This window comes from Lynx canadensis, chromosome A3 (assembly GCF_007474595.2).
Source record: "Lynx canadensis isolate LIC74 chromosome A3, mLynCan4.pri.v2, whole genome shotgun sequence".
NCBI classification, from domain to species: domain Eukaryota; kingdom Metazoa; phylum Chordata; class Mammalia; order Carnivora; family Felidae; genus Lynx; species Lynx canadensis.
Window position 1 is genome coordinate 13,784,808 of NC_044305.1, and position 26,806 is coordinate 13,811,613.

The window sequence follows — 26,806 nt, forward strand, 5'->3', positions numbered from 1 at the left end:
TAAAGGAAGAGTAAGTTTAAATGTAACTTTTTTTTTATCACAAAAGAAAGGGAGGGGAATAGGAAATGATGGCTAATGTGCATGGGGCTCCATTCTGGGGTTATCATATAATGATTTACAAGAAATGTGTATTTGACCATTCAGATGACCAAAATAGAATTCTCAGATAATACTGATCTTCAGCCACAGTTCCTGAAAACACATTCAGATCCATTAATGTGAAATGGGTGTCTTGTTATTAATCGAGGCGACTTTTGGACCCACCCAAGGGTGAGAGCTGGCCGCCAGGAGGACCAACCACGTGATTAAAGAGTTGGAACTTTCAGTCCCACCCCGACCTCCAGGGAGCGACAGAGGGGGCTGGAAGTTGAGTCAGCCAAGGGCCAATGACTTAGTCAATCATTACTATATATGAAGCCTCCATAAAAACCCAAGACAGCAGCTTTTTGACCTTGTCAGAGAGCTCCTATGCCTGGGGAACTAGAATCCTCTTATGTGCCATTGAGCCAGGCCCCAAACTTCATGAGGACCGAAGCTCCTTTGTTCAGAAATTTGCCCTTTGTATCTTTTCATCTGGCTTTTGATTCATATCCTTTGATAAGCTGGTAAATGTAAGTAAGTGTCTCCCTGAGTTCTGTGAGCCTCTCTAGCAAAGTAATCAAACCCAAGGAGGGGTCATTGGAAGTTCCAGTCTGTAGCCGGTCAGTCAGAAGGACAGGTAACAGTCTGGGCTTGTGACTGGCATCTGAAGGAGGGTGGGGCAGTCTTGTAGGACCGAACCCTTGACCTGTGGAACCTGATGCTGTCTCCAGGTAGACAGTGTCAGAATTGACTTGAATTCTTGGATGCCATGCTGGTGTCCAAGAATTGCTTGGTGTTTTCGGGCGGGGGGACTCCCCTGTTGGAATTGGGTCCAGGAACCCTAAAAAAGGTGTAACGAGGGGTGCCTGAGTGGCTCAGTTGGCTAAGCGTCCAACTTTGGCTCAGGTCACGGTCTCACAATTCGTGAGTTCGAGCCCTGCATCAGGTTCTGTGCTGACATCTCAGAGCCTGGAGCCTGCTTCAGATTCCGTGTCTCCCTCTCTCTCTCTGCCCCTCCCCTGCTCACTCGCTCTCTCTCAAAAACAAATAAACATTAAAAAAAAAAGGTGTAATGAAAATGTGGAATCAAGAGAGTGGGGAGGGTTGCCCAACTTTGTGAATATAGTAAAAGCATTGCATTGTATACTTTAAAAGGGTGAACTTCATGGTATGTGAATTGTATCTCAGCAAAAATAAAATACAGAAAAGAAGAACACATTCATCATTTTTTTTTTTTAATTGGAGAATCACACAATTTTACCAGAAAGGGTTCTAAGGGCCATCACGCCCAGGACTTCCCGCTGAGAACAGAGCAGTCTTTTGTGAGAAGGTCCCTATCCAGATCTACCCAGAAAGACTGGCTACTGAATTCCACTCCTGAAAAGCCACAAGGTGCATCGGGCCGCAAAGGGTCTGAGAAGTCCTGCAGCAAAGACATCTACTTAATTTTGTGCTGCACGCTATTTACCAAATGTATTTGATGCAGCTGACCATGAACTTTTCCAACCTCTCTATCTTTTCAGTGAGCATCTGTGAGCACCAGAGCTGTGAGATACAGATCTTGAGAGTTCAATGGCTTGTCCAAAGTCACACAGCTTTCTGGTGCCAGAAACTGCTAGGTTTCACAAGTCCAACACAAACCGGTCCCTGAAGTCTCTGGCTGAGATCACTGGCTTCCAGACCCTTCTGCTAGGCTTTTAATTCTCCCCCTCATCCCCGAATCACATGCTTCCATGTTCCTGAATGGCTCATGTTGGGTTCTGAGCTTCAGTATTAACATTCCCTGGTCTTTGGTGAATACAGAAGGAATACAGAAGGAACTGAAGAGATCTGACTATTTTCAAGTCCCCGTATAAGGCAGATTTTTACCAGAAGGGGAGTTTATGCTGATGTGGAAGACTCAACAGTCTCAAATTAGTATTCCTCTTTTCTTCTACCAGGACTCCTTAATAAAACTGAGAATTCAGGAAACACAGGTGAACTTGGGAAGAACACAGACCGTCAGACCTGAAGTTAAGATAGCAATTCCGTTGTCTCTGGAACCCGCGCAGTTGAAATTCCCTGTATAACTTTTGAACTTAACTACCACAGAATACACTTGTCATGATGGACAAAAATAAAATGAAACGATAAAAAGAGAACTTCACTGCTCATAGTCTATGCTGCCTTACCAATAACAGTCAATTAACACGTACTTTGTGTGTCCTATATATTACATACTGTATTCTCACAATAAAGTAAGCTAAGAAAAGAAAATGTTATTAAGAAAATCATACCGAACAGGTAATACATTCACAGGACTCTGCTGGATTTATTGAAAAAAAATTTGCACGTAAGCGGACCCACCCGCGCAGTTCAAATCCCTACTGTTCAAGGGGTCAACGGTAACAACGGCTAACATTGGTAGAGCACTAAGTTTGTGCCAGGCGCTGCTCTAAATACTTCACACACACACACACACACACACACAGTTCAGCTCATTTAATTATCATAGTACGCCATGCATCAGTATTATCACTACCCAATGTTAGAGGGGAAGAACGCTGGCTCAGTGCCACATGCTGGAACACTGCAAAGTTCACTTCGCCTGACTTCAGGGTTACCGATGTTAACACCTATGTTACAAAACAAACAGCAGGAATGAGAAAAAGAGCACCCAGCCTTTACGGACCTCATCTGACGTGCCCAGGAATCATTCCATTTCGTCCCCCCGAGAGCCCCTTGAGGTCCTCTCCCTTGCTAGGATGCCAGTTCCCAGGTGAGGAAACCGAGGCACAGGAAGTCAAGTGCCTCATTCAAATCGTGGGGTGTGTGGTCTGGGGCTCTCAGTCCCTCCACGGCACCAGCAAGTTCTTACAATACACGCTCAAGATGTTTTCTTTTTAATCTTTGGAGCCGTTTCTGTGAGTAGCAGTGTTTCAGCAGGAGAAGCAAAAAGAAACACAACAACAAAAATCAAAGCCATGAGAAACACATTTCAGTTATAAAAACTCTTGGGTAAACTTAAAAAAAAGAAAATAAACAACAAGCGAAGGCTGACGAGTGCTGTGAACTTTTCTCTCTTATGTTTATTATGCATTTGGTGGAGGGGCAGTGTTATCCAAACAGATACAGATCTCAGACCAGAGCCTTGAGGGGTGATGACCCCGCTGAGGTTTCTGGAAGTTTATGAGAGTAGGTAGAGGACCCAGAGGGAGGCATCCGGCTTATCTAATGCTTGCTCTGTGACCCTACACAAGCCATTCTGTGGCAGTGCCTCAGTTTACTCATCTGCAAAGTGATGGGGCGGTTGGTCCCTGCTTGGGTTCTTTCTGCTTTGACGAAATTGTGATTTTAATTCCTAGAGAGGAAAAAGACTCATCCCAGATTCTCCACACGGACCAATGTCACTCTGAGTGTTTTCAGACCCTTTCTTCATTCCCTTCCTCATCTGAAAAGCTAAGCTGAACTGACGTCTTCCATTCTGAAACGCACACGGAGTAGTTTCAGAGTTTATTTCTCCTCTGGAACAACTTGAAAAAAAAGTTAATAGGAAGCACATGGGCATGGTGTGTGAGCGTTCTGTGTGTTTGTGTTTGAAAAAAATACTTACGGAGGAATATGTCAGGCTTGCAGAATGCCTGGGCTGTTTCAAGAGCAGTTTATGGCCATTAGCATGAGACTGAAGGCAGTTAATTGGGACAAAGTCCAGCTGCTGTCGCAGCCCTTCTGGCATCTGGGCCGCAAGGACGGTAAGAAAATAACCTGGATTATTCCCATGGTTGGGTGGGAACAGAGCAGATGTTTTTCGACTTGTGAAGGGCTGGTGGGGACTGAGGTGGCGAGGCAGGGTTTAGGCAAGTGCTCATCCATGGAGAATTGTCTTCTAGAGGGTTCTACAAGAGTGGGGAGGGCAGGATGGTATGGGGGTTGCATGCCTGGGCTCTGCAGTGAAACGGCCTGGCTTCAGATCCCACCGCCATAGCCATGTGACCTTGGGCAAGTTACTTTACCAATGTGTGCCTCAGCTTCTCCATCTGTAAGATGGGGATAATGATAGACCGTAGGTCACAGGGCTATTGGGAGGATTAAGGGGAATGGCTTATGGTATACACATAGCTTAGGATGCTATTTGGAATCCTGAAAGAGTCCAGGAAATGGCACTTGGAGGAAACAGCACAGGCTCCGGAATTCCAGAAATCCGAGTCTGAATGCCAGCTCTGCATACTTATTGGCTGTGTGATATTGAGTAAATCACTTCCCCTCTCTGGGCCTCGCTTTCACCATGTGTAAAGCAGGCATGATAATGCCCTCCTCATGGGGCAGCCATAAGGACCAGAGAAGAAATGACATATTCTATATGTCCTGGCTTGGGGCGGGGGTGGGTCCCCTCTTTGCATTCCAATCTCATCCCCTTTACTCACTGCCCCCAGACTCATGCTTCTCCTTTGGGAGAACCTCCAGCTGCTCATGTGGCTTGCACCTTTCCATTACTCGGGTCTCCCTAACCATCTGGGTTATGTCAACCGCTACGCCCCTCATCACTGCCCATCACACTGCCCTGTCTCTGTCCTTCACAAGCTCTGTCAAAGTCTGTTAATAATCCGTTTATTCGTTAATTGATTCTTTGCTTTCTCTCTGAGGGACTGTCACTGTTGCTGGCCATGTCTCCAGTGCCTAAAAGGGTGCCAGGAATAGAACTCGTACTCAATAATACACAGTGAAAGAATGATGGATGGAGAGCCACTCCTAACGTCACTGAATCCACTTATTTTCTGCGGGGGTGGGGAAGGATGTCAGAATGGGGGAGGGTGGACTGTGTTTGCGGTTCAACCTTCATGGCCTTAGAAGTCCTGAGGCAGTACGTCTCATCTCTACTCACAGAGCTAGTAAACACTGGCTTGAGAGTGACCCAAATGCAAGTTCAAGTTCAGTGTCTTCAGAAGCCTTTATTATCAGGACTGTTGCCATAATTTCACTTCCCACTTGAAGATGGGTCCCAGGAGCTTGCACCCTTCAGTGAGACTCAGAAGGCTACCGTGGGGGGCCAGAGGCGAAAGCAGAAGCAGAGAAGAGCAAGGGTTTGGGGGTCAGCCTGGGGGATGGGATTCTGCCAGACCCCTAAGAGATTCGACACATTCTGTTTACTGCACTTGCAGTAAAATCTAAACTCCTTGCCTTGATGTTGGGCAAACTGATCATTCCCTCCATGCCTCAACTGCCTCACCTAGAAAATGGGAATAATACCAGCACCAACACTTTGCCATGAAGGTCATATAAGACGATCCAAACAACATCGTGTGGCACGTGGCAAGTGTTTGGTGTTGGCTGATGGTGTCACCAACAAGCTCTGATACAGACCTTTACATGGGAGCTTTTCCAAGGGCTGGGCATTAATGCTCATCAGCCCCTTTCTCCACCCCACCCCCAAGATCATTTGCTGTCCCTTCGCCAGGTTTTTCTCTGAAAGGCTGCCCTTGATATCCATTTTTATTGTTTCTTTAATAAGACATTTACAAGACAAAGTGACAACACTTGCGAACAGTTTTTTTTTTTTTTAAAGAAAAGTATAATCACTCATTAGCCCACGGACTTCTCATTACTCCTTTACTCTTGCATATTATTTTTCAAATCCTTGACGGTCATTTTTACCAGATTTCATGAAGGAAAAAAATACCAGGATGCGGATCCCCCACATGACTGCCACTAGCCCCTCTACTCCATGCTTCAGCCCCAATATACTCCCAAGGGACTCTAAGAAGAGAAGGGGCCCTAGGAAGGTCAAAGAGTGGGCACAGAAGAATCCAGGAATCCGGTTACTTAGGGTATGTGGGGTGAAGTTACACACTGGAGTCTTCTGCCCTTTCTAAGGCCACCGTAGGGTGATGCAGAGCCCCTGAACCTCCTGCCTGGAATACCAGCTTCTTTACTAGCCTGCCCCAAACTCCTACCACCTGGCATGTCTGAGTCTACAACGGACTTGCCTGTCCCGTCACACTTACCAAAGCCAACTCCTACCCACAGCCCTCAGGACCTTACATAATTTGGCTCTGTTCTCTCTCCAACACTCTCTCCTCCCATCCTGCTCCAGCCTTGCTGGCCTCTGTTCTGTGCCTCAAACACATCAAGACATTGCCCTGCATACCGCTTTCACACTGGCTGTTCCCGCGACCTGGAACGCTCTTCCTCCAGGCCTGTCCATGGCTGAGCCCTCCTACCTCTTTGTGTCTCTGTCCCATGTCATCTCTTCAGAGTCTGCCCTGCTGACCCCGTCTACAGTTGTATATCTCACCATTCCTGACCCTTAAATTGCTCATCACTCTCTACCCAAACTCCATGTCTATTTGCTTCACGGCACTCAACTTCTTCCAAAATTAGCTGGTTTATGTGTTGCCTTGTTTACTGTTAATCTCTCCCTCCTGCCATACAATTGCCATAAGGGCAGATCTCATGTCTGTTCTCTTCTGTCCACCGCTCTGACTCCTGGAGATAGATTCTGGCACATAGTAGGCGCTCAATAAATCTGGCAAGCAAACGAATGAATGACGGGACACCTAAGTCAGGCAGTGCCTTGGAGGTGGACAGGAAGGGGCCGCAGCGCCACACTGACCGTGCATCTGGTAGGTGTACGGGCTCTGTCCAGTGGGTGGGGTGCTGAAGCTGGAGCCGTAGCTGAGGAATCCACTCTGGCTGGGGGAATGGTTCAAGCTGTCTTCTGTCTTGATACCTTGGAAGGAGGAAAAAGAGGCACCGGGGACACACGATTAGGATGCTTCCTTGTCACCTGCAGAAGAGCGTCTGAACCAAGAGAGCACACAATTTTATCAGTTTCCAAATCAGGAGCTGCAAACCGGTGGCCTGTGAGGCACAGTTAGCCCATAAACGTATTTTGCTTGGCCTGCATATTTTTAAGGAAAATCTGAAATTAGTTGCTTTTGTTGAAAAACCAGGAGATTTCACCAAATAATCTGGATTTATGGCTTCATTTGAACAGTGAGATGGTCTAGCAACACCATGCCTGCATTCCCATGTGATGACACAGCCTATCCCCATAGGTTCCCTGGGGTCACTATAGATACTGCACTGTCCCTGAAACGTAAATGTCTGCTTTCAGTGCTGTCTTTTCATTGCAGTTGTACTTTTTTTTTTTTTCCACATGCTAGGACCCTATCAAAAGTAGGAAAGGGAAAGGCAGGTCAAGAGGGACCCATATTGGGGCGCCTGGGTGGCTCAGTTGGTTAAGCATCTGACTTCGGCTCAGGTCATGATCTCGCAGTCGGTGGGTTCGAGCCCCGCATTGGGCTCTGTGCAACAGCTCAGAGCCTGGAGCCTGCTTCGGATTTTGTGTCTCCCTCTCTCTCTGCCCCTCCCCTGCTCATGCTCTGTCTCTCTCTGTCTCAAAAATAAATAAAAACATTAAAAAAATTAAAAAAAAAAAAGAGGGACCCATATTTTGTATATGCCGCATGCTTCCTGCCTGGTTCTGAGGGTAGTGAGTTTTCAACCCCTACTCTACAGAGTAGGGCCATGTGTGGTTAATGTCCATCAAGATTTGGGGTGTTGGATGAACCATCCTTCCTCTGTAAAGATGCCCATGCCATTTAATCCAAAGACACACTCCCCACTCTTCTTGTGGGAGGAACCTGCTTCTCCAAAGGCCACAGTTACAAATGTGTCGTTTGCTTCAGCCACAGTCTGACATGCCAGGCACCGATTCCATGAGCAGCTGGCTGGAGAAGGGACTGCACTGAGGCAAGCAGCTTGATCCACCATCCGCAGCCCACAGGTTGTATTTTCATTGAAAATGTAATAAACTGTGCTTATCTCTGTCTACCTAACAGGTGTGAAACAGTATCTCCACGCTGTTTATGTTTACATCTCTTTACTTTTTTAAGCTTATTTATTTATTTTTGAGACAGAGCGAGCGAGAGAGCGAGCATAAGCAGGGGACGGGGCAGACAGGGAGAGAGAGAATCCCAAGAGACGGAATCTGTGCTGTCTGTGCATAGCCCAACGCGGGGCTCGATCTCATGAACTGTGAGATCATGACCTCAGCTGAAACCAAGAGTTGGACCCTTAACTGACTGAGCCACCCTGGTGTCCCTTTCTTATATCTCTTGAAAGGATATTTCTAGTTCTGGCTCCAGTTTTGTAACAGCAGTTCCTTCTTTTTCACCCATTCAGTCTCGCGAATGAAGACAATGCTTCCAAAACATGGAGGAGCAAAGGAAAAGAGAAGCGTCCCTGCTTTCTACCCCCAGGAAGCCCTCCCCAGCACGGAGGATGGTCCACTGTTCTGAGCAACACACAAGGTATCAAAGGGTTCTGTAAGACAGACATGGGGAGTCTATTATATGCTCAGAGTATTGAGTTCTTTCTCCTGGTTCCTGAATTCCCAATGTCACCCACCATCAGATGCCAACACGTTCACTTCCTGTTGGGGAAGACTTCTGCTTCTTTAAGAGACTGAGATATTCTAGGGTAGACTGGAAAACATGACCAGGTTCTCTTGTCAAGAGGCAGAGTCCATTTTCGTACTTCTAGAATCTCCACTGGCCTTGTAACTTGTTTTGACTGATAGAAGTGGCTGAGTGATGGGAGTTCTGGAGACTAGCTGTCAAGTGCCTTTGAAGCTCCTACCTCCGCCCTCCTCTTTTTTTTTTTTAAAGTCCATTTATTTGAGAGAGAGAGAGAGCACGAGTGGAGGAGAGGCAGAGAGAGAGAGAGAGAGAGAGAGAGAGAGCGAGAGAGAGAGGGCGAGCGAGGGAGAGAGAACCCCAAGCAGGTTCCATGCAGTCAGCATGAGCCCAATGTGGGGCTTGATCTCACAAACCCTGAGATCATGACCTGAGCCTAAATCAAGAGAGGGATGCTTAACTGATTGAGCCACTCATGCGCCCCAACTCTGCCCTCCTGGAAACCTGACACCAGCATGCTGTGAGCAAGCACAGGATTAAAGGGCAGGTGGAGGGAGCCATGCCAGCCGACCTGCCAGCCAAATGCAGTTTCATGAGAGACCCCAGGGAGACCAGGAAAGAGTCTACCCAGCCAATCCACAGAAGCACCAGAAATAATTTACCAGTGTTGTTTTTTATTTATTTATTTATTTATTTATTTATTTATTTATTTATTTATTTATTTATTTTGGGACAGAGAGAGACAGAGCATGAACGGGGAGGGGCAGAGAGAGAGGGAGACACAGAATCGGAAACAGGCTCCAGGCTCTGAGCCATCAGCCCAGAGCCTGACGCGGGGCTCGAACTCACGGACCGCGAGATCGTGACCTGGCTGAAGTCGGACGCTTAACCGACTGCGCCACCCAGGCGCCCCACCAGTGTTGTTTTAAGTGATTAAGTTTGGGGTATAAGAGATAAATGACGGACCCCTGGGTGGCTCAGTTGGTGAAGTGTCTGACTCGATTTTGGCTCAGGTCATGATCTCGTGGTTGTGAGATCGAGCCCTGCGTCAGGCTCCGTGCTGGGTGTGGAGCCTGCTAAGATTCTCTCTCAATCTCTGTCTCCCTTTCTCTCTCCCTCCCCCTCCCCTTTGCCTCTCCCCCCTCAAAAAAATAAAAAAATAGATACATGAGTTGTGGCACAATCAAATAATGGAATATGGAATATTAGAGTGAAAATGAATGAACTATAGCCACAGGCACAAACAGGGATAAATTTCATAAGACATAAGGGTGGGTAGAAAAAGCAAGTGTCAAAAGAATAGAGACTGAAAGAAACAACGTATACAAAGTTGTAAAACACGCAAAACAATACTCTACACAGGCCCATGGGCCAAATGGGACTTGATGCCTGTTTTTTGCAAATGAAGTTTTATCGGAACACAGACACATCCATTCGTTTATGGAGGATGGCTTCTTCTGCATTATAATGGAAGAGCTGCGTGACTGCGACTGCGATAGACTGTAGGGCCTGCGAAGCTAAAAATATTTACTATCAGGCTCTTCACAGAAAAAGTTTGCTGACCCCCTTGTCTACATAAAGAAATGCAGAGGGATGACAAACATCAACTCCAGGCATGTGGGTGTCTCTGAGAAGAAAGGGAGATGACCTTTTATGCTTTTTATTTCTTACGTTGGATTCCAGCTCGTGGTATTTGTAGTGTTCGTCTTCACGCTTTTACCGATGTCTTAAATGTTGCGTAACAAATCGAGGAAAAACATATTCAATACCGCTCACCTTCTTCCCTCTAGCTTGCTCAAATGTGTCACTTCCTTGAAGCTATTTGCACAAAAGTAAATAATGCTGTTTGCCAAGGAGCACTGAGAAAGCTTCCTAACAAGATTCAACAAGGTTTGTCCAGACAATGAGCAAACACTGCTTGCTCAGGCACAGGCACAGGTGAAGGAAAATGGCTTTTCATCCTACCTGTCATTGTTCAGTGACATGAACATTCCAGGTGTGTGTGGCAGCCTGGCAAGACCCTGCTGTCTTGATTGAGTATGTCCCTTGGGCCAGCCCTGTGAGCTGATCCCTTCGCAGAGATCAGGGGTGGGCCAATCACGGCCTGTGGACCAAGTCTGGCCTACTTCCTGTCTGTGCAAATAAAGCTTTATTGGAACACAGAGACACCTGTTAGTTTCCATATCGTCCGGCTGCCTTCACACTATGGTGGCGGAGCTGAATGGCTGCGACAGGGACTCTAGGGTCCGCAGAGCCAGAAGGACCATCTGGACCTTTGCAGACAACGGTGGCCGACCTCTGACACAGACAGCCTCGTCTATCTTCACAGTAATGGCGAGGAGACGAGTAGCACCCCCGCTGCGCGAAGGAGGAAACTGAAGGGGCTTGTCCAGTGTGTCAGGACCAGCATGTGGCGGGGGGGGGGGTGGGTGTGTGAGCCCAGGACATATACTTGTACTACCTGCCACGTTGTGTCTGGACACAGGGCCGGTTTTCTCTTTTATGCCGAAAAATAATACGGCTTCGGTTTCCCTGGCTGTCAGCCAGGTGGGGTAGCTTAGGCGGGATTATATCACAAGCCTTCTAGCACAGGAGGGACAGAGGGTTGGAAACAATGCCCACACCTGTGGGCCGAGGACTGTCACGGGCACTAGAGCTCAGTGATGAAGAGACTGGACTCCAGGGCCAGGCTACTTTGGGTCTAATGCCACCGACCAGCTGGGGGACCCTGAGCTGGTTCTTTACCCCCAAGGACACAGAACATTGAGGACTGAGGCGACGGCAGCTCAGCGACCGTGACTATTCCCAACACCTGGCCTGTTGCCCCAACAGGACCCCCCACTCCTACCCCTAGAATCACCCCCCGACTATTCAGTCGGTGCACTGCCCTGCCCCGGGGCCACCACCGTCACCCTGCACTCCTCCTCAGTCTCTGACCAGCCTGCCTGCTGCCTTCTTCCTTCCCTCCAATCCAAGCTCCCCACGGCGGCCGACGCGATCTTGGAAAAAAACCCAGACTGCAGCGTTTAGCCCTCTGCTTATAAACCTGCCAACGAGTTCCCGTTTCGCTCGGAATAAAACCCCAAATCCTTCCCAGGCCTCACGGGCTCTGCCCGCCTCACCCACCTCATCCCTCACTGTGCTGTGGCTATTGGGCTCCTGGGACTCTCCAAATTCCTCCCATCTCGGGGCCTTCCGACTTCCGACCGGGCGGCCCCCCTGCCTGGAGGCTGCCTCAGTTCTTAGGATGCTGAACCAGCTCTTTGTCTAAAAGGCCTCCCCGAAGCTGGAGCCTAGATGAAGCCTTCCTCCCGTTCTCCCTCATGACCGACTTCTCTTCCTCGTATCACAGAGCATAGTTCGAAACACGCGAAGATTTGTAAATCTTAAAATGTTTTTCTCCCTTTAGGCCAGGAGGTGCAAACTCAAACGTCTTTGGGGGACAGGCAGATAATTCAAGAGAGCCATGTGGGCTGGGTGGGGAGCATGACAAATTTAGGCTAATGGGCACAGCCTGACTCAGAGTCACCTATTCCTGACACAAAAAAGAATGTGGGTTCAGTGCTGCCGGATCATCTCTCTCTCTCTCTCTCTCTTTTGAAAGACATTAGAAATATAATTTTTTTTTTTTTAATTTTAGAGAACAAGTGTCAGGGGGGCACGGGGTAGAGGTGGAGAGAATCTTTAAATTAAAAAAATGTTTTAATGTTTATTCTTGAAAGAGAGAGAGAGAGAGAGAGAGAGAGAGAGAGAGAGAGACAAAGCACGAGCAGGGGCGGGGCAGAAAGAGAGGGAGACACAGAGTTCGAAGCAGGTTTCAGGCTCTAAGCTGTCAGCACACAGCCCGATGTGGATCTCGAACTCCCAAGCCGTGAGATCATGACCTGAGCCGAAGTCAGATGCTTAACCGACTGAGCCACCCAGGCACCCCAGAAATATAAATTTTTACATTAGCATTTCGCATTTTATTTTTTTTTTAATTTTTTTTTCCCAACGTTTTATTTATTTTTGGGACAGAGAGAGACAGAGCATGAACGGGGGAGGGGCAGAGAGAGAGGGAGACACAGAATCGGAAACAGGCTCCAGGCTCTGAGCCATCAGCCCAGAGCCCGACGCGGGGCTCAAACTCACGGACCGCGAGATCGTGACCTGGCTGAAGTCAGACGCTTAACCGACTGCGCCACCCAGGCGCCCCAGCATTTCGCATTTTAAAATTGGCAATTTATTTTTTGTAAATGTTTTTTTTTAATGTTTATTTACCTTTGAGGGAGAGAGAGCATGCATGCATGTGCATGGGAGAATGTGCATGTGTGTGGGGGACGGGTAGAGAGAGAGAGAGGGAGAGAGAACCCCAAGCAAGGTACATTTGGCACAGATCCAGACATGGGGCTCAATCTCACGAGCATGAGATCATGACCTGAGCTGAAATCAAGTTAGACACTTCACCAACTGAGCCACCTAGGTGCTCCTAAAATTAGCAATTAATTTTTTAAATGTTAAGCATGTTTTATAGGTTAAAAGAGATACCCACATTACCCACTGGCCTTTACTTTTCAGCCTCTGTTGCAGACTGTAAGCTCCACAGAGGGCCCATTCTGCTTTGTTGGCCTCTGTGTGCCTAGCACACGACCCAATGCTGAGTGAATGAATTCATGAATGAATGAACACAAGAACAGAGCAGAGGTAGAGAGGGAGAAAAGGAAGGGAAAAAAAGGAAAGACTCAGTCTCTGCCCTTGAGCCACACCATCGAGTTGGGAAGATGAGATGATACATTCATTTAACAGATGACGAAACCGAGGCCTGGGAAGGTCAGAGGCAGCTGGGCCCAGAAGCCAGGTCTCCTGACTACCTTTCCACTAGGCGTCTGTGGTTTCTACCTGTCCCTTCCTCCTCCGGGGACTACCTTGCCCTACATTCAGTTCGGTTCTCTTGGATGAGCTTGACCTGACTCGTGGTTCCATGGGTGGATATGTGGCCAAATGTGGCCATCCAGAGCATTCTATCTTCTCTGCCCCAGTGTCTCTGCCCCAGTGACTGGGAGTCCAGTCAGAGGAATCCCTGGGATGGTACAGGAAGTCCTGGACGAGAGAAGCTCTCTTCTGGGGGGAGGTACAGCTTGGAACTGCGAGGGCTGTCTTTGACACCACAGTGGGGAAGTCTCAGAATGAAGGTTAACCTTCCAAAGGAAAGCAGAGAGACTGATTCTTCATATCATCACTTGAGTACCTGGATTTAGCCCTGCCTGAAGCTCATACCCTAAGACCGTTCAGCTATGGTTTGCAGTCAACACCCTTATTTCCTTAAGCTAATTAGCGCTGGATTTTTGTCATTTGCTACCAAAAGAGATTTGGGTTGATACATCAGTTAAGATGGGAAGAACTAGAATGAATATAAGCCATAGGCAATGTGATAGTTAATTTTATGTGTCACCCTCACTGGGCCACAAGTTGCCCAGACAGTTGGTTAGACATTATCTTGGGTATGTCTGTGTGAGAGTGTCTCTGAAGGAGACTAACATTTGAATCTGTAGACTGAATAAGAGATTGCCCTCCCTAATGTGGGTGGGCCTCACCTAATCAAGTGAAGACCCGAATAGAACAAAAAGGCTAACTAAGTAAGAGGTGACTACTTCTATCTGAGTGTTTGACCTGGCACATCAGTCTTTTCCTGTCTTCAGACTGGAGCTGAAAAGTCAGCCCTTCTTGGGTCTTGGGCCCGCCTACTTTTAGACCAGAATTTATACCATTACCCCTCCTTTTCTCTGGCTTTTGGACTCAAATTGGAATGACACCATGGGCTCTCTTGGGTCTCCAGCTTGCCAACCTCAGATCTTGTAACTTCCCAGCCTCCATAACCGGGGGAGCCAGTTCCTATCATCTCTCTCTCTCTCTCTCTCTCTCTCTCGCTCTCTCTCTCTCTGTCTCAATACATAGATATAGATATAGATATCTCCATCCCATTGGTTCTGCGTCTCTGGAGAACCCTGACCCGTACAGATGGGGGCAGGTGAGCGGTGGATGCTGGGCCAGGTTCACAGACTCTTTGGTTTGTAGCAATAAGGTTCTGACAGTCACGGTCTGTAGGTCTGTTGTTTTTGCCTTCCCGGCATCCGCTTACTTTCCTTCACGAGAACCATCTCTCCCTCAGATACAATCCACACACTTCAGCCTCCTTATCTCTCTCATGTTCACCTTCTTGACTAGCTTGAAGCATTGTCACGTGACCCAATTTGGGCCAACGAGGGCTGCTAGGGATTCTGGTGGGGCCGCTGGGAAAGATGGGCTCTCCTTCCACTGGCTGTGCTGAGCTAAAAGGATGCCAACCCGGAGGGACGGGCACCATTTTGCTGCCACATGGGAAAAACCCGTGTGGGATTAAAGCCAACGCAGAGGAAAACATCTGAATCTGGAGCGAGCTGTGGTATACCTGACCTCCCCTGATCACCCGGGTCCGGCCGTACTTGAAGTTAGCTCTATCTCTAGATTTCCCCGTATGAGAGTCATTACATTTCCATTTTTCCTAACCTGGCTTGGGTTAAGTTTCTTACTCTTTTTTTTTTTTTTTAATTTTTTTTTTTTTTCAACGTTTATTTATTTTTGGGACAGAGAGAGACAGAGCATGAACGGGGGAGGGGCAGAGAGAGAGGGAGACACAGAATCGGAAACAGGCTCCAGGCTCTGAGCCATCAGCCCAGAGCCCGACGCGGGGCTCGAACTCACGGACCGCGAGATCGTGACCTGGCTGAAGTCGGACGCTTAACCGACTGCGCCACCCAGGCGCCCCTAAGTTTCTTACTCTTGCAAGCAAAAGAGGCCTTGATAGAATCTGTCAAACTAGAACCATATTTAAATGTGTCTGTCCTTTCCCTCTATTCCCATTCCAAAATGAGGCTGGCTGCATTTATCATTTTGCATTTAACGGAGGCAGCGGGACAGAAGAAAGACCACAACGTTGGGGACCCCAGGGGGAAAGCGAGGGCTTGGTCTGGTACTCACTGTAAGAAGGGATTCCATAGGCTTGTGCCGGAGGTGGGTAAGTGGTATAAGGGGCAGCTGGCTGGACCCCTGCACTGTACTGTGTCTGGCCGTAGGCTGCCATGGCCGTGGGAGTCTGGCTGTGCAGGACACGTGGACAAGATCTGCATGGAAAAAGAGAAGATTACATCTCCGAAGCCAGGCTACCATCCCATCCCCCTTATCTTGGTGTCACCGCTACCGTTTTCCTTTGGGTATTTAACTCCTTCCAGGGCAGAGACAACTGAGGTGTTCATCAAATCCCATTTCATTTTCCTCTTCCTGGGCACCAGGAAGGTTTTATTTCTTGCCTGCCTTGCAGTCAGAGTCGGCCACGCGACTGGATTCTGCCCCGTAGAATGTATGAGCCATGCCCAGGTCTGGCCAATAAAACCATCCCCTGCGACCCTCCTGCCTGCCCTCTCTCCTCTGTTGGCAGCAAGTGTCAGGGTTGAGACGTCAGAGCTACGGTACGGATATCTCCTGGATCCTGAGTCAGCGTGTAGAGGAGAGATGCCCCGGAGAGTTTCACCGAATCCGCACGGAACTTTGAGTAAGAAACAAGCCTTTGTTGTGTGAAGTCACTGGGTCCACGCCACTGACTACTACAGCACAGCCTATCTGTCCTATCTTCTCTGTCCTAACTCAGACACCATCTCAGTTGATTGCAGCTGGGACAGGGCTGTCAATCAAGATGCCTTGCTCTTAGCCAAGGGGTGGGCTCGTGACGGAATTCATCCAATCAGATCCTGTCCCAGGAATTTAAATCTTGGGCTGAATAGTTTATTCCAGCAGCTACACTCTGAAGAGCCTGACTTTTCGTTCCCTCCTATTGCTTGGATCCCAGAAGCTGTCCTTTTCTTGGTCTTTCTTAAGGCCTGATTATTCTAGTCTCACAGGGAGCTGTTCCAGATTTTCCAGATAGGTCCTTTTGGGCTAACATCAGCTGCAGTCCATATTCCGTTACATGCAACCCAAGAACACAAATGGATTCTGCACTCCATGGTGAGGAACAGGTTCCATGAAGGCCTGGGATTTAAAGGGCCACTTACTAGGACATCTGTAATATAATGAATGAGTGCTTCCCAATCACTGTGCTCTTACCACAGGCTCGAAATGTGTCACACAGGCCCGATACGTGCATTATATCTCATCAGATGCTCACATCAACTCTCTGGGGTAGGGGGGGTTCTTGTAACTCCCATTTTCAAGAAGAGGAAACCAAAGCCCCGAGACCTGAGGTCACAGCTAGAAAGTGGGGGATCTAGAATTTCAACTCGGGAATCTGACTCCAGGGTTCACAATTACAACCACAAAACTGCATCTCTTCTCACTTAGAGACTGAGATTGGCCCAGCCCTGCAGGCAGCGATAAGTCACATCAAGGGGGGGGGGTTATTCTAGCAGAAGGGGACAAGATGGTGGCCCAGGGGCCATGCACAGTCCATGGATCCCTGAGTATAATTTCTTTGGCTCGTGCAGTTATTTTTTAATCTGAATTCATTGCCAATAGTTTCAAACCAGGAGGCTTCTCTTTTCCCGTCTCCCCTCCTCCACCCCCCCCCCCCAACACCTACAAAGCCTAGGTCTGCATTCCTGTGTGGCTTTACCAACCAATTTGAGTAGTGGCCACATCTTGAACCACCACACTCTGTCTAGAACAGCCCCCACCGGGTCCACCTCCTTTAGTGATGAAAACAGCTAAAAATTCTTGTGCCCGTTCTGTGTCAGGCACCTTCCTAATTCCTTTATGTACACTGGCTCATTTAAACCTCATACAACTACAACGACCCTGGAGGGAGTTACTATCCTTATCCCCATTTTACAGATAAGAAAACAGAGGCAGAGAGAGAACTAACATACTAGGATTGCACAGCTGATGCAGACTTTGAACCCGGTTCCGGAGGCTGCACCCTTAACCACTTCACTGGGCCAGTCTCTTTCTTCAGCTCACACACGGGGACACTAGGGCCTTCTGCACCCGACATCCTGTACCTACCTGCTCTAACCAGCCTGTCTGCCAGTAGATGTTAATGAGATCCCCAACTCTGGACTGGATTCCATTTTGGTTACATCATTTTATTTATTTAAAAAAATTTTTTTTTGAAATGTTACTAGAGAGAAAGAGAGAGAGAGAGAGAGAGAGAGAGAGAGAGAGCAAGCAAGAAGGGAAGGGGCAGAGAGACAGAGATAGAATCTGAAGCAGGCTCCAGGCTCTGAGCTGTGAGCTGTCAGCACAGGGCCCAACGCGGGGCTCGAACTCATGAACCGTGAGCTCATGACCTGAACCGAACTCGGATTCTTAACTGACTGAGCCACTCAGGTACCCCTGGTTACATCGCGTTAGTTAAAATCTCTTCCTTTCCCGAATTCCTTCTATGTAAGAAGCCTCCCAGCAGGTGTGAGATGGGTATAAAGGTTTATGGAATTACAAAAAGATGTTCTCCTGCCCTCCTTTCCTTTTGACTTCTACACTGATAAAGGGTTGGGGAACTTGTTCCAAAGTGCGTGAGGAACTCACTGGACTTGGAGACGCCAGAACCAGTCCTGGAGGGCGTCTCAGCTGCCAACATTCTCGCTGTCTGTCGCGCCTGAGCATGAGTCCCGAGAGTCGGGACTCAGAGCTGAGCATAGAACCTTATCTGAACCTGCTCCCAAGTTACACCTGTCCTTCGATCTAGAAGGTGGAAATTCCAGGCGATCAACTCTGGCTTCCCATCAGAACCCCTTTCTCCCTTGCGGATTAATCTGGGGCTACGGTGAAAACCTAGAGAAAGAGGAGTGGAACTCTCCAACTCCACGGCCTTAAAGAAGAGTTCAGGTGGATCGAACAGACCTCTGTTGCTACTAACAATCCCCAAAACGTCTGCAAGGAAAGGAAGGCTGAGAAAGTGTGTTCCTTCCAAACGACTTCTCCAGTGTTGTCAAGGGAGGTGCGTGTCGGCATATGGAGGAGCTGACCCTCTAGGCCGAGGGCACCTTGACCACCGAGGGCTCTCCGGAAGCCGTGGCCATCAGGGAGCTCGCTCTGCCCTTCGCACACCTCTGGTGCAACACTGATGCTGCCCATCCACCTGAGGGGGTCTCTGCTTTACTGGCCTGTCTCCTCCACTCGCCGGGCAGAGGAGAGAAGGCAAGAGGGGGGCAGGGACAGCAGGAAAGGGAGGGAAGGCAGGGACAGAGTAGAGGAGGGAGAGTGAAAAGGAGGGAGAAGAAAGGAAGGAGGAAGGGGAGGGAAAGGGAAGGAAGGACGGACAAAAAGAACAAAGAGAAGAAGGGAGGAAGTAAGAGCCAACACTCGACACTTGGCTCCAGGCTTCATTCTAAGGCCTTTTAACGTGTTTTAACTCATTTCAAGGGGGCGGGCGTCGTGACGGTCTCCCCCTTTTCCAGATGGGGAGACCGAGGCCTGGGAGGTGGAGTCATGTGCTCCGGGTGGCTCAGCTGGTAAGTGCTGGTGCTGGGATTCCTCTCTGGGGATTCAGGCCCCAGAGCCTCAGCCCCGCAAGGAGGGGAAAGGTAGGGAGGCAGAGGAGGCGGGCAAGGGTGCTCACCTTGCGAAGAGCGGAGACACGCTCGGAGGGGCCGATGCGGTGACGCCTGGAGGGAAAAGAAAAATTGGAAAGGCTTTAGCTGTCGGAGTGATGATCCACTAAAGCTGTGACTTTAGCTGCTCACCTGAGTGGGAAGAACCTTGGAGAATTGCTGCTAGGGACTTTCTCAACCACAAAAGCTCATTCGAGGCACAACGTTTTAGCGTTTCCTCCTCAAAACCCCTCTCTGGGTGAGTTTCATCTCCGGATACTAACTGAAGGACCACATGTAAAGAGTCTATAACATCTTGAAACATCGGGGTAGAACCCTCCCCCTTACCCAGTGCGCGGATGGGGACACCGAGGCCAAAGGGACAGAAAGAACACGCTTGAGCTAGGCCCCATAACTAGACAGCAGCACAAACTGGGACCTGGACCAGGTTTCCTGACTCCCAGGCTGCTGCCATTTCCACTCCTGGATGGAGAACTCCCTGCCTCAACGGCACAGCCCCGAGAACCCATGAATGGCAGATACCAGTTGGCTTTGATTGGCCAACATCCATTTCCCTTCTCCTGATGACATCATCTTGACGTTCTTCCTCTCCCCACCACCACCCAGTTTCAGCCCATGGCGTTCAGGTGGGGCTGGCCCCAGCACTTAGGGGAAGCCACACGCTGACGCATCTCCTAGGCTCCAGGTAGAGTGTGCAGCAGGAAGACAGAAGGGGCCTGAGCTCCTGATTCAACGGTGCCCCTCGGCACACAGCATCCAGCCATCAGTGGGAGACAATAAGGCAAGAGGTGACGAAAAGGTGACGGAATTCAGCTGAAGAGAGATATCTTCAAGAAGCTAATTTTATGGGGCGCCTGGGTGGCGCAGTCGGTTAAGCGTCCGACTTCAGCCAGGTCGCGATCTCGCGGTCCGTGAGTTCGAGCCCCGCGTCAGGCTCTGGGCTGACGGCTCAGAGCCTGGAGCCTGCTTCCGATTCTATGTCTCCCTCTCTGCCCCTCCCCCGTTCATGCTCTGTCTCTCTCTGTCCCAAAAATAAATAAACGTTGAAAAAAAAAAAAAAAAAAGAAGCTAATTTTACACGTGGACAGTCCACTGGGGACCACGTTATGTCATCTCTAACAGGAAAACTCAACGTCCTCACCGTGACGCCCAGGCCAATACTAGATTGCGTGCCTACTGATCACACCAACCTCCCCACTCACACTCCCCGGTGCGTAGGGCAGTGCCTACGTACTGGGGTACGCGGCTGGAGCGTCCCTGTGCCTCCTGAGACATGCGACATGCTCTCAGGTCCCCGGAACTCTGAGCCTCTCTCAGCCCCGGACTGGAGGCTCAAAACTTGCAATTCCAACTCTACCACTTGGTATCAACGAGACCTGGGGGAAGCCTGCCCAGAGTCTCTGGACCTCAGTGTTCCCAGCTGTGAAGTGGGGGGAAACTGATCTCACAAGGATGCGTGAAGATGAAGACACAAGAGGATGATGCTGATGAGGTCCGTCATTTACCCCGTGCTTGTTACCCGCCAAGCTCTAAGCGTGTTACTCGGATGCGTTACTGTTAATCCTCGGAATCACCCCACGAGGAGTGTTCTATTCATACCCCCGTGTCGCAGGCGAAGATCTGGAGGCGCAGACAGTTTAACTAACTCACCCGAGGCCACAGGGGTCATCAGGGGTGGATGTGTGCTCTGAGCTCAGGCCTTCTGGCTCCGGGGTTTTTCTTCACTACCAGGGCGCTGCAGCCTGCGATGGCTTCGTCACCACACCAGCTACAACCACGCACCTAGGAGGTCACTACTCACCTGCGTGCCCTCTCTTAAACCTCACAACGGTGCTACAAGGTGGGCGAAGTCACCGTCCCCACGGTACACATGAAGAAACTGGGGAAGGCTAAGGGCCCTACTCAAGCCGCACGGCCCATGGGCACCGGAGCCGGGACTTGAACCCAAGCACATTGGGAGCCCCAAGCCTGTTTCCTGAACCGCGTCCCCGGCAGAGTTAAGTTCTGCCGGAGTCCCAAACCCCCGGATCAAGGGTGGGCGAGTCCCGAAGTCCGTTCGGAGAGTCCGGCTTGAGCTAAACGGTAAAACCGAACGGACAGTACCAGCCTGGATGGCCCGCGGGAAGAAGGGGTTGGATGAGACTTTTGCTGTAGTTACAGTCGTGAGAACGTGCTGTGTGAGGCGTGTGCACGCGTGCGTGTGTGAGGAAGAGGAGTGCAAAAATATGTTTCTCACTGTGTGTCCGGAACAGCTGTGGTCTAATGCCAAGGAAAGCCCCTGGCACCCAGTAGGTGCTCACTCAATGCTCATTTATTTCCCTGGTTGGGGTTCGCTGCCCTGAACAGGACCTCCAGCATCCCGTCCCCGCCCTCCCCCAGGACTAGAGGATGAACAGTCTCATTCCGAAGCAGACACAGTTCTCATTAGCGGTAAAAGCCCATGTTTTGAGTGCGTTTAGTAATACATAAGTTACTGAATTAAACATTTCGAATATGATTTCTTAAATAAGTATGTAAATATTCATAAAAATCGCGTCTTATGGAAACAAACATTCCTATGGGCTCGGATTAACCTGGCGTTCTGTAAATTTGAAGCATCTTTCTGCCCCAACCTCCGTGCCGTGATTTGCATATTTGCTTCGCTCCAGCTTCCTCTGCTCTGAATTGTTGAGTAACCTGCCTTCCCCACGCGGGCAGGTCTCCCTCCCCTGCTTTGCAAACCTACAAGACTCTCCCTTTCCCGCCCCAGCAACCCCCGGGAAGCCTGTGCAAGCGAGACACGGGCATTCAGTACAAGACACCTTCCTTCTGCAGACTGCGTGACTTTTGAGAAACACAGGCTTTTATCTTTTTGGGCGGGTATCACATTTAACTTTTCATCCAGGACACGTGGGGGAATGAAAACCTGGGAAATGAGTACATTACATGGGGAATGATCTCCCTCCCTGCCCTGCTCCCTTCTGCCTTTTTTCCCAGGTAGGGATGGTATACACCTCGTCGGGAATCCTGATGGGACGTGACGAGGTGGGGCTCTTACGCTCCTTCCCTTCTTCAGGGGGCCTGGGTGGGACCGGGTCAAGGACGGTGGAGTTCAGTGCCTTGGACGCAGAGGTGGGTCAGGGCCTGGCCGGGAGCAGAGAGCTTCTCTGTCCCTCTGGCGTTCTTGCTGTGGTCCAAGGCTGATGTCCTCAGAGGTCACAAGGACCAGGAGGACTGTGTGCACATATATATGCACATATCACCTGCATACTGGTAAGTGGGCCTGGCAGGCTGGTCCTGTACGGGATGCCAGCCCCCAGGTGGAAGACGGAGTGAACATCATCATTCAAGTCACAGGGGACAACTGGGTCCTCGGGGTAGCCCGGGACGTCTTTCGGTGATCTCCTGGCTGCTCGCGTTACCACTTTCTGAATGCCATTGTATTTGACAGTTTTCCCCGATGGCAGTCAGAGAGCGACAGACGCACTGAGGGTGGAGATACGGGAGGCCGGGCCACCGAGCTTTCCATGCAGCCCAGAAACAACCCTGCCCACAGCCCCGCAGTGTCACTGCCTGAAGGCAACGACGCTCTGCACAGCAGCACGACCGTGGTGCCACAGCTTGCCGGAGGGGTAGCGAGGGGGTGGACTGTGGTCACGAGTCCCCGCGTGAGGCCGGAGTGTCACAGAGTCTGGTGGAGGGGCCAGCAGGAGTCCAAGCAAACTGGCAATCTGGGAGGAGGTCACACTGCGCATGGTGAGCCCAACACAAACACATGGGGCCATCAAGGGCCGTCTGGGGGGCCCAGTCGGTGAAGCGTCCGACTTCAGCTCAGGTCGCGATCTCACGGTTCGTGGGTTTGAGCCCCGCGTCGGGCTCTGGGCTGACGGCTCGGAGCCTGGAGCCTGCTTCGGATTCTGTGTCTCCCTCTCTCTCTGCCCCTCCCCTGCTCGTCCTCTGTCTCTCGCTCTCTTTCAAAAATACGTAAACATTAGAAAACATTAAAAAAGGGGTGCCTGGGTGGCTCAGTTGGCTAAGTGCCCGACTTCGGCTCAGGTCGTGATCTCACGGTTCATGGGTTCGAGCCCCACATCAGGCTCTGTGCTGACGGCTCAGAGCCTGGAGCCTGCTTCCGATTCTGTGTCTCCCTCTCTCTCTGCCCCTCCCCTGCTTGTGCTCTGTCTCTTTCGAAAATGAATAAACATTCAAAAAACAATGAAAAGAAAACAACACGGGGCCATCAGCACAAGGGGCAGGTGACCCTCAGGCCCCACACCCAGTGAGTCCCCCGCGTCTTCAGGGTGGTGAAAACACCACATTCAGAAGCAGCGGCAGCTTACCTGGTAGATGGACTTGGCCTTCCACCGACCACAGCCTAACTTGCCATGACGCATGGGGTTGAGGTCCACGGAGGACTCACTGAGGGAGCCTTACATCCACGTTGCTAGAGGTGAAAGCAGCTGTAATGACCTGACCCGGTGTAGCCCATCTCCAAGCCTCACCATGGGTCCCAGAGAGGTGGCTGGTACATAAAACGGGACAGCTGGCTCTCAAGTGGGGAGCAACAGACAGCCTCCTCCGTTTCCTTCTGAATTTAAAACTCTAAGCTGCCTCTTCCTCCCCAGCTTCCTATGGCTAGAGGGAGAAGGATTAACTAAACAGATGGCCAAAACCTCTGGAATGAGCTCACTCACTCACTCACTCACTCACTCACTCAACTCATTCATCCATTCACTTATTCCACGGCCCACCATGCACCAGGCGTGTGCTAGGAACTGGGTTCTAACAGTGAGCTGAAGCAGTCAGGAACGTCCTGTTTAGTGGGGAAGATGGATGGCAAATAAGGAATTGCCCAAGTAAGTACTTAATTGCAATTATAACAAGTTGCGAAGGAAGAAAGTGGTTGGCACAGGGCAGTGCGCCTGGACGCTTAACCCCCACGGGACTCGCCTGGGGCTCTTGTGGGAACGCAGACTCCAGGCCGGCAGGGCAAGAAAGCTGCCGGGTGGTGCTGACGTGCAGCCCGGGAAACCACACTTCTGACTGGTGAGGGTTTGGGACTACTGGCTAAGCAAGAACTGCAAATTATTAAAAAGTATCCCAGTTCCGGGTTGGTAACCATAAATCTCCACTCGAGAAGTCACAAACTCAAATGCCTACGGGGCCGGGAGATAATGGAAAGGATCAGGACATAAGATCCAATCAAGGCAACCAAAGCTAGGTGTGTGTGTGTGAATGCACACTTCTGTGTGACTAGGATTGTGTGAAGGAACTCGTGCGGAGACATTCACACTCTGTTCATTCATTTTTGTGCATTCATGCACCTACCGTGGGCCAGATCTACAACCCAAATGTCTGTAACATGTCAACTTAATGTTCTTCCCCCCAAAAAGCACATGGGCTTAAAGGGGTCAGACCCAAACACAAATCCTGACGCTGCAGCAGGGTAACTGTGTGACCTTGTGCCTGTCACTGCCTCTCTCTAAGCCTCGGTTTTCACATCCTCAAGATGGGGCAATACCTCATAACCAGGTGCCTGCCAGGGGACTGCAAGAGGCAGGCACCTGCCAAGTGGGAACCGCTCCACACCAGGAGCTATTCGTAGCTTTCCGTTCTCTGGGGCCCTTGCTTAAGCCACTTGAATCCGGGAGCCCAATTTGAATGTTCACACTTTTTTTTTTTTAACTCTCACTGGGAGGATTAAAAAGCTAATGATTCTGCAAGCAGCAGCCACTATTATGTTGCCTAATTGGACCCCAGGGGCCACTTCTAAGTGATCCCCATAAGATGAGACAATTCCTAGTGCAAGATGTTTTGAGGCAGGTCTTTGCTACAAAAGGTACAAGTCTCCAAACTGAATCAGCTCATGTCCCTTGGGTGGGTGGTTTAAGGTGCTCTCAGGCCAGGGACAACCACAGCAGGACAGAGCACTGTATCAGCAGTCCGGAAGCGCTCACCCCAAATTTGACTCTCACTGAGTGGCTACGTGACAGCGAACAAGTCATTTGTCCCTCATAGGGGTGTTCCTGAGGACCGAAAGAAACAAGGCCCGTAAATCCCAGAGCGCGAGGGTTTTAGGGGAGATGTGAACACACGCTCTTCTGTGTAAATCATCACCAACTTATTTTAATGCGTATGAGAATCACAGCAAGACCGGCAAAGGCATAACTTTCCATTTCTGGAGCTGGTGTTACGTCATCTTCTTAAAATGAATATACGGAAAGGGAGCAGTTTTAAAGAAAAATCAGTAAGCGAGCGACAAGAGAGGTGTTACCAACATACAGCAGAGAATGGCTGGAGAATGTGTGAAGTCCAGGAGACACGGCCAGGGGTGAGAGCTCTTTATCCAGGGAAGGCATTTGATAATTAATAATAGTCGGTGCCCTTTTTCATAAGGAGAGGGTTGGCAATTTCCTTCCCAATACACTGGCGTCCCCAGAGTGTGATTTCTGTTCCATGCAGGTAGAGGTCATTCGGGGTGCTAAGGCCCCCAGGAAGCCAGCTGGGAAAGGCGGAAGGGTGGGAGAGGCAAAGCGGATCCGCCTCTCGCCAGGTGAGGACTCTGGCAAAGGTCTGGGCAGCTCAACCTGGCTGGGGGGAGGAGATGAATCGAAATCTGCCAGCTCCAGGCAGGAACTCGTGAGATGGGAACTTGAAATCAGACCCTATTGTGCCCAGGACAGAAGAGATGCAGGAGGTCTGAGAGCGGACAGCCCAGCTTGTCCCCTGGGCGCGGTCTCACCTCTCAGAGGAAACGAGAATACAGCCTTGGCTTCTGCAAAATGTATCTGCATTTTAAATGAAAAAGTTTTCTCTATTCAGCTTTGCTTTCTTAGTTCTGCAACATTTTTTCCTCTCCTTCCAGAAGACAGGATACAATTCAAATCCAATTTTCCCTTGAATAGCAATGAATGATGGCTAATATTTCTCAAGTGGTTCCTATAAGCCAGGCACTGTGCTAAGGACGGCATGAGTCTTCTATCAGTGTCCATAACAACTCAAAGAGGAAGTTATTATCTGTATTTTACAGATACAGAAATAAGGAGATTTTACTAAGGATTCAAAGCTAATCATCAGCCTAAAGTTATTTGTGATTCCTCAAGACCATCCTGTGTTCATCCATCCATCCATCCATCCATCCATCCATCCATCCACATATCCATCCATCCATCCATCCATCCACCCACCCATCTATCCATCCACCCATCCACATATCCACCCATCCATCCATCCATCTAGCCATCTATCCATCCACACATCCACACATCTATCCATCCACTGATCCATCCATCCACCCATCCATCCCTCCACACATCCATCCATCCACACATCCATCCATCCAGCCAGCCATCCACCCATCCAAACATCCATCCATCCACCCATCCATCCATCCATCCATCCATCTACCCATCCATCCATCCACACATCCATCCATCCACACATCTATCCATCCACACATCCATCCATCCAGCCAGCCAACCATCCACCCATCCAAACATCCATCCATCCATCCATCCATCCATCCATCCATCCATCTATCCATCCACCTATCCATCCATCCATCCATCCATCCATCCATCCATCCATCCATCCACACATCCATCCATCCACACATCCATCCATCCACCCATCCATCCATCTACACATCCATCCATCTACCTATCCATCCATCCATCCACCCATCCACATATCCACCCATCCATCCATCCATCTAGCCATCTAGCCATCCACACATCCACACATCTATCCATCCACTGATCCATCCATCCACCCATCCATCCATCCACACAT

General features: G+C 49.8%; 1 protein-coding gene across 1 annotated transcript in view; it reads right to left on the reverse strand.

The window, feature by feature from the left end:
• Positions 1 to 26,806, reverse strand: part of LOC116737999 (eyes absent homolog 2-like) — a 45,788-nt gene that overhangs the window by 12,168 nt on the left and 6,814 nt on the right. Inside the window, exons 2-4 of the mRNA XM_032592733.1 lie at positions 19,045 to 19,090; positions 15,474 to 15,616; positions 6,671 to 6,787 (exon numbers count right to left, since the gene is read on the reverse strand). Coding sequence (XP_032448624.1) covers positions 6,671 to 6,787; positions 15,474 to 15,616; positions 19,045 to 19,090 — 306 coding nt within the window. The remainder of the gene's footprint in view (positions 1 to 6,670; positions 6,788 to 15,473; positions 15,617 to 19,044; positions 19,091 to 26,806) is intronic.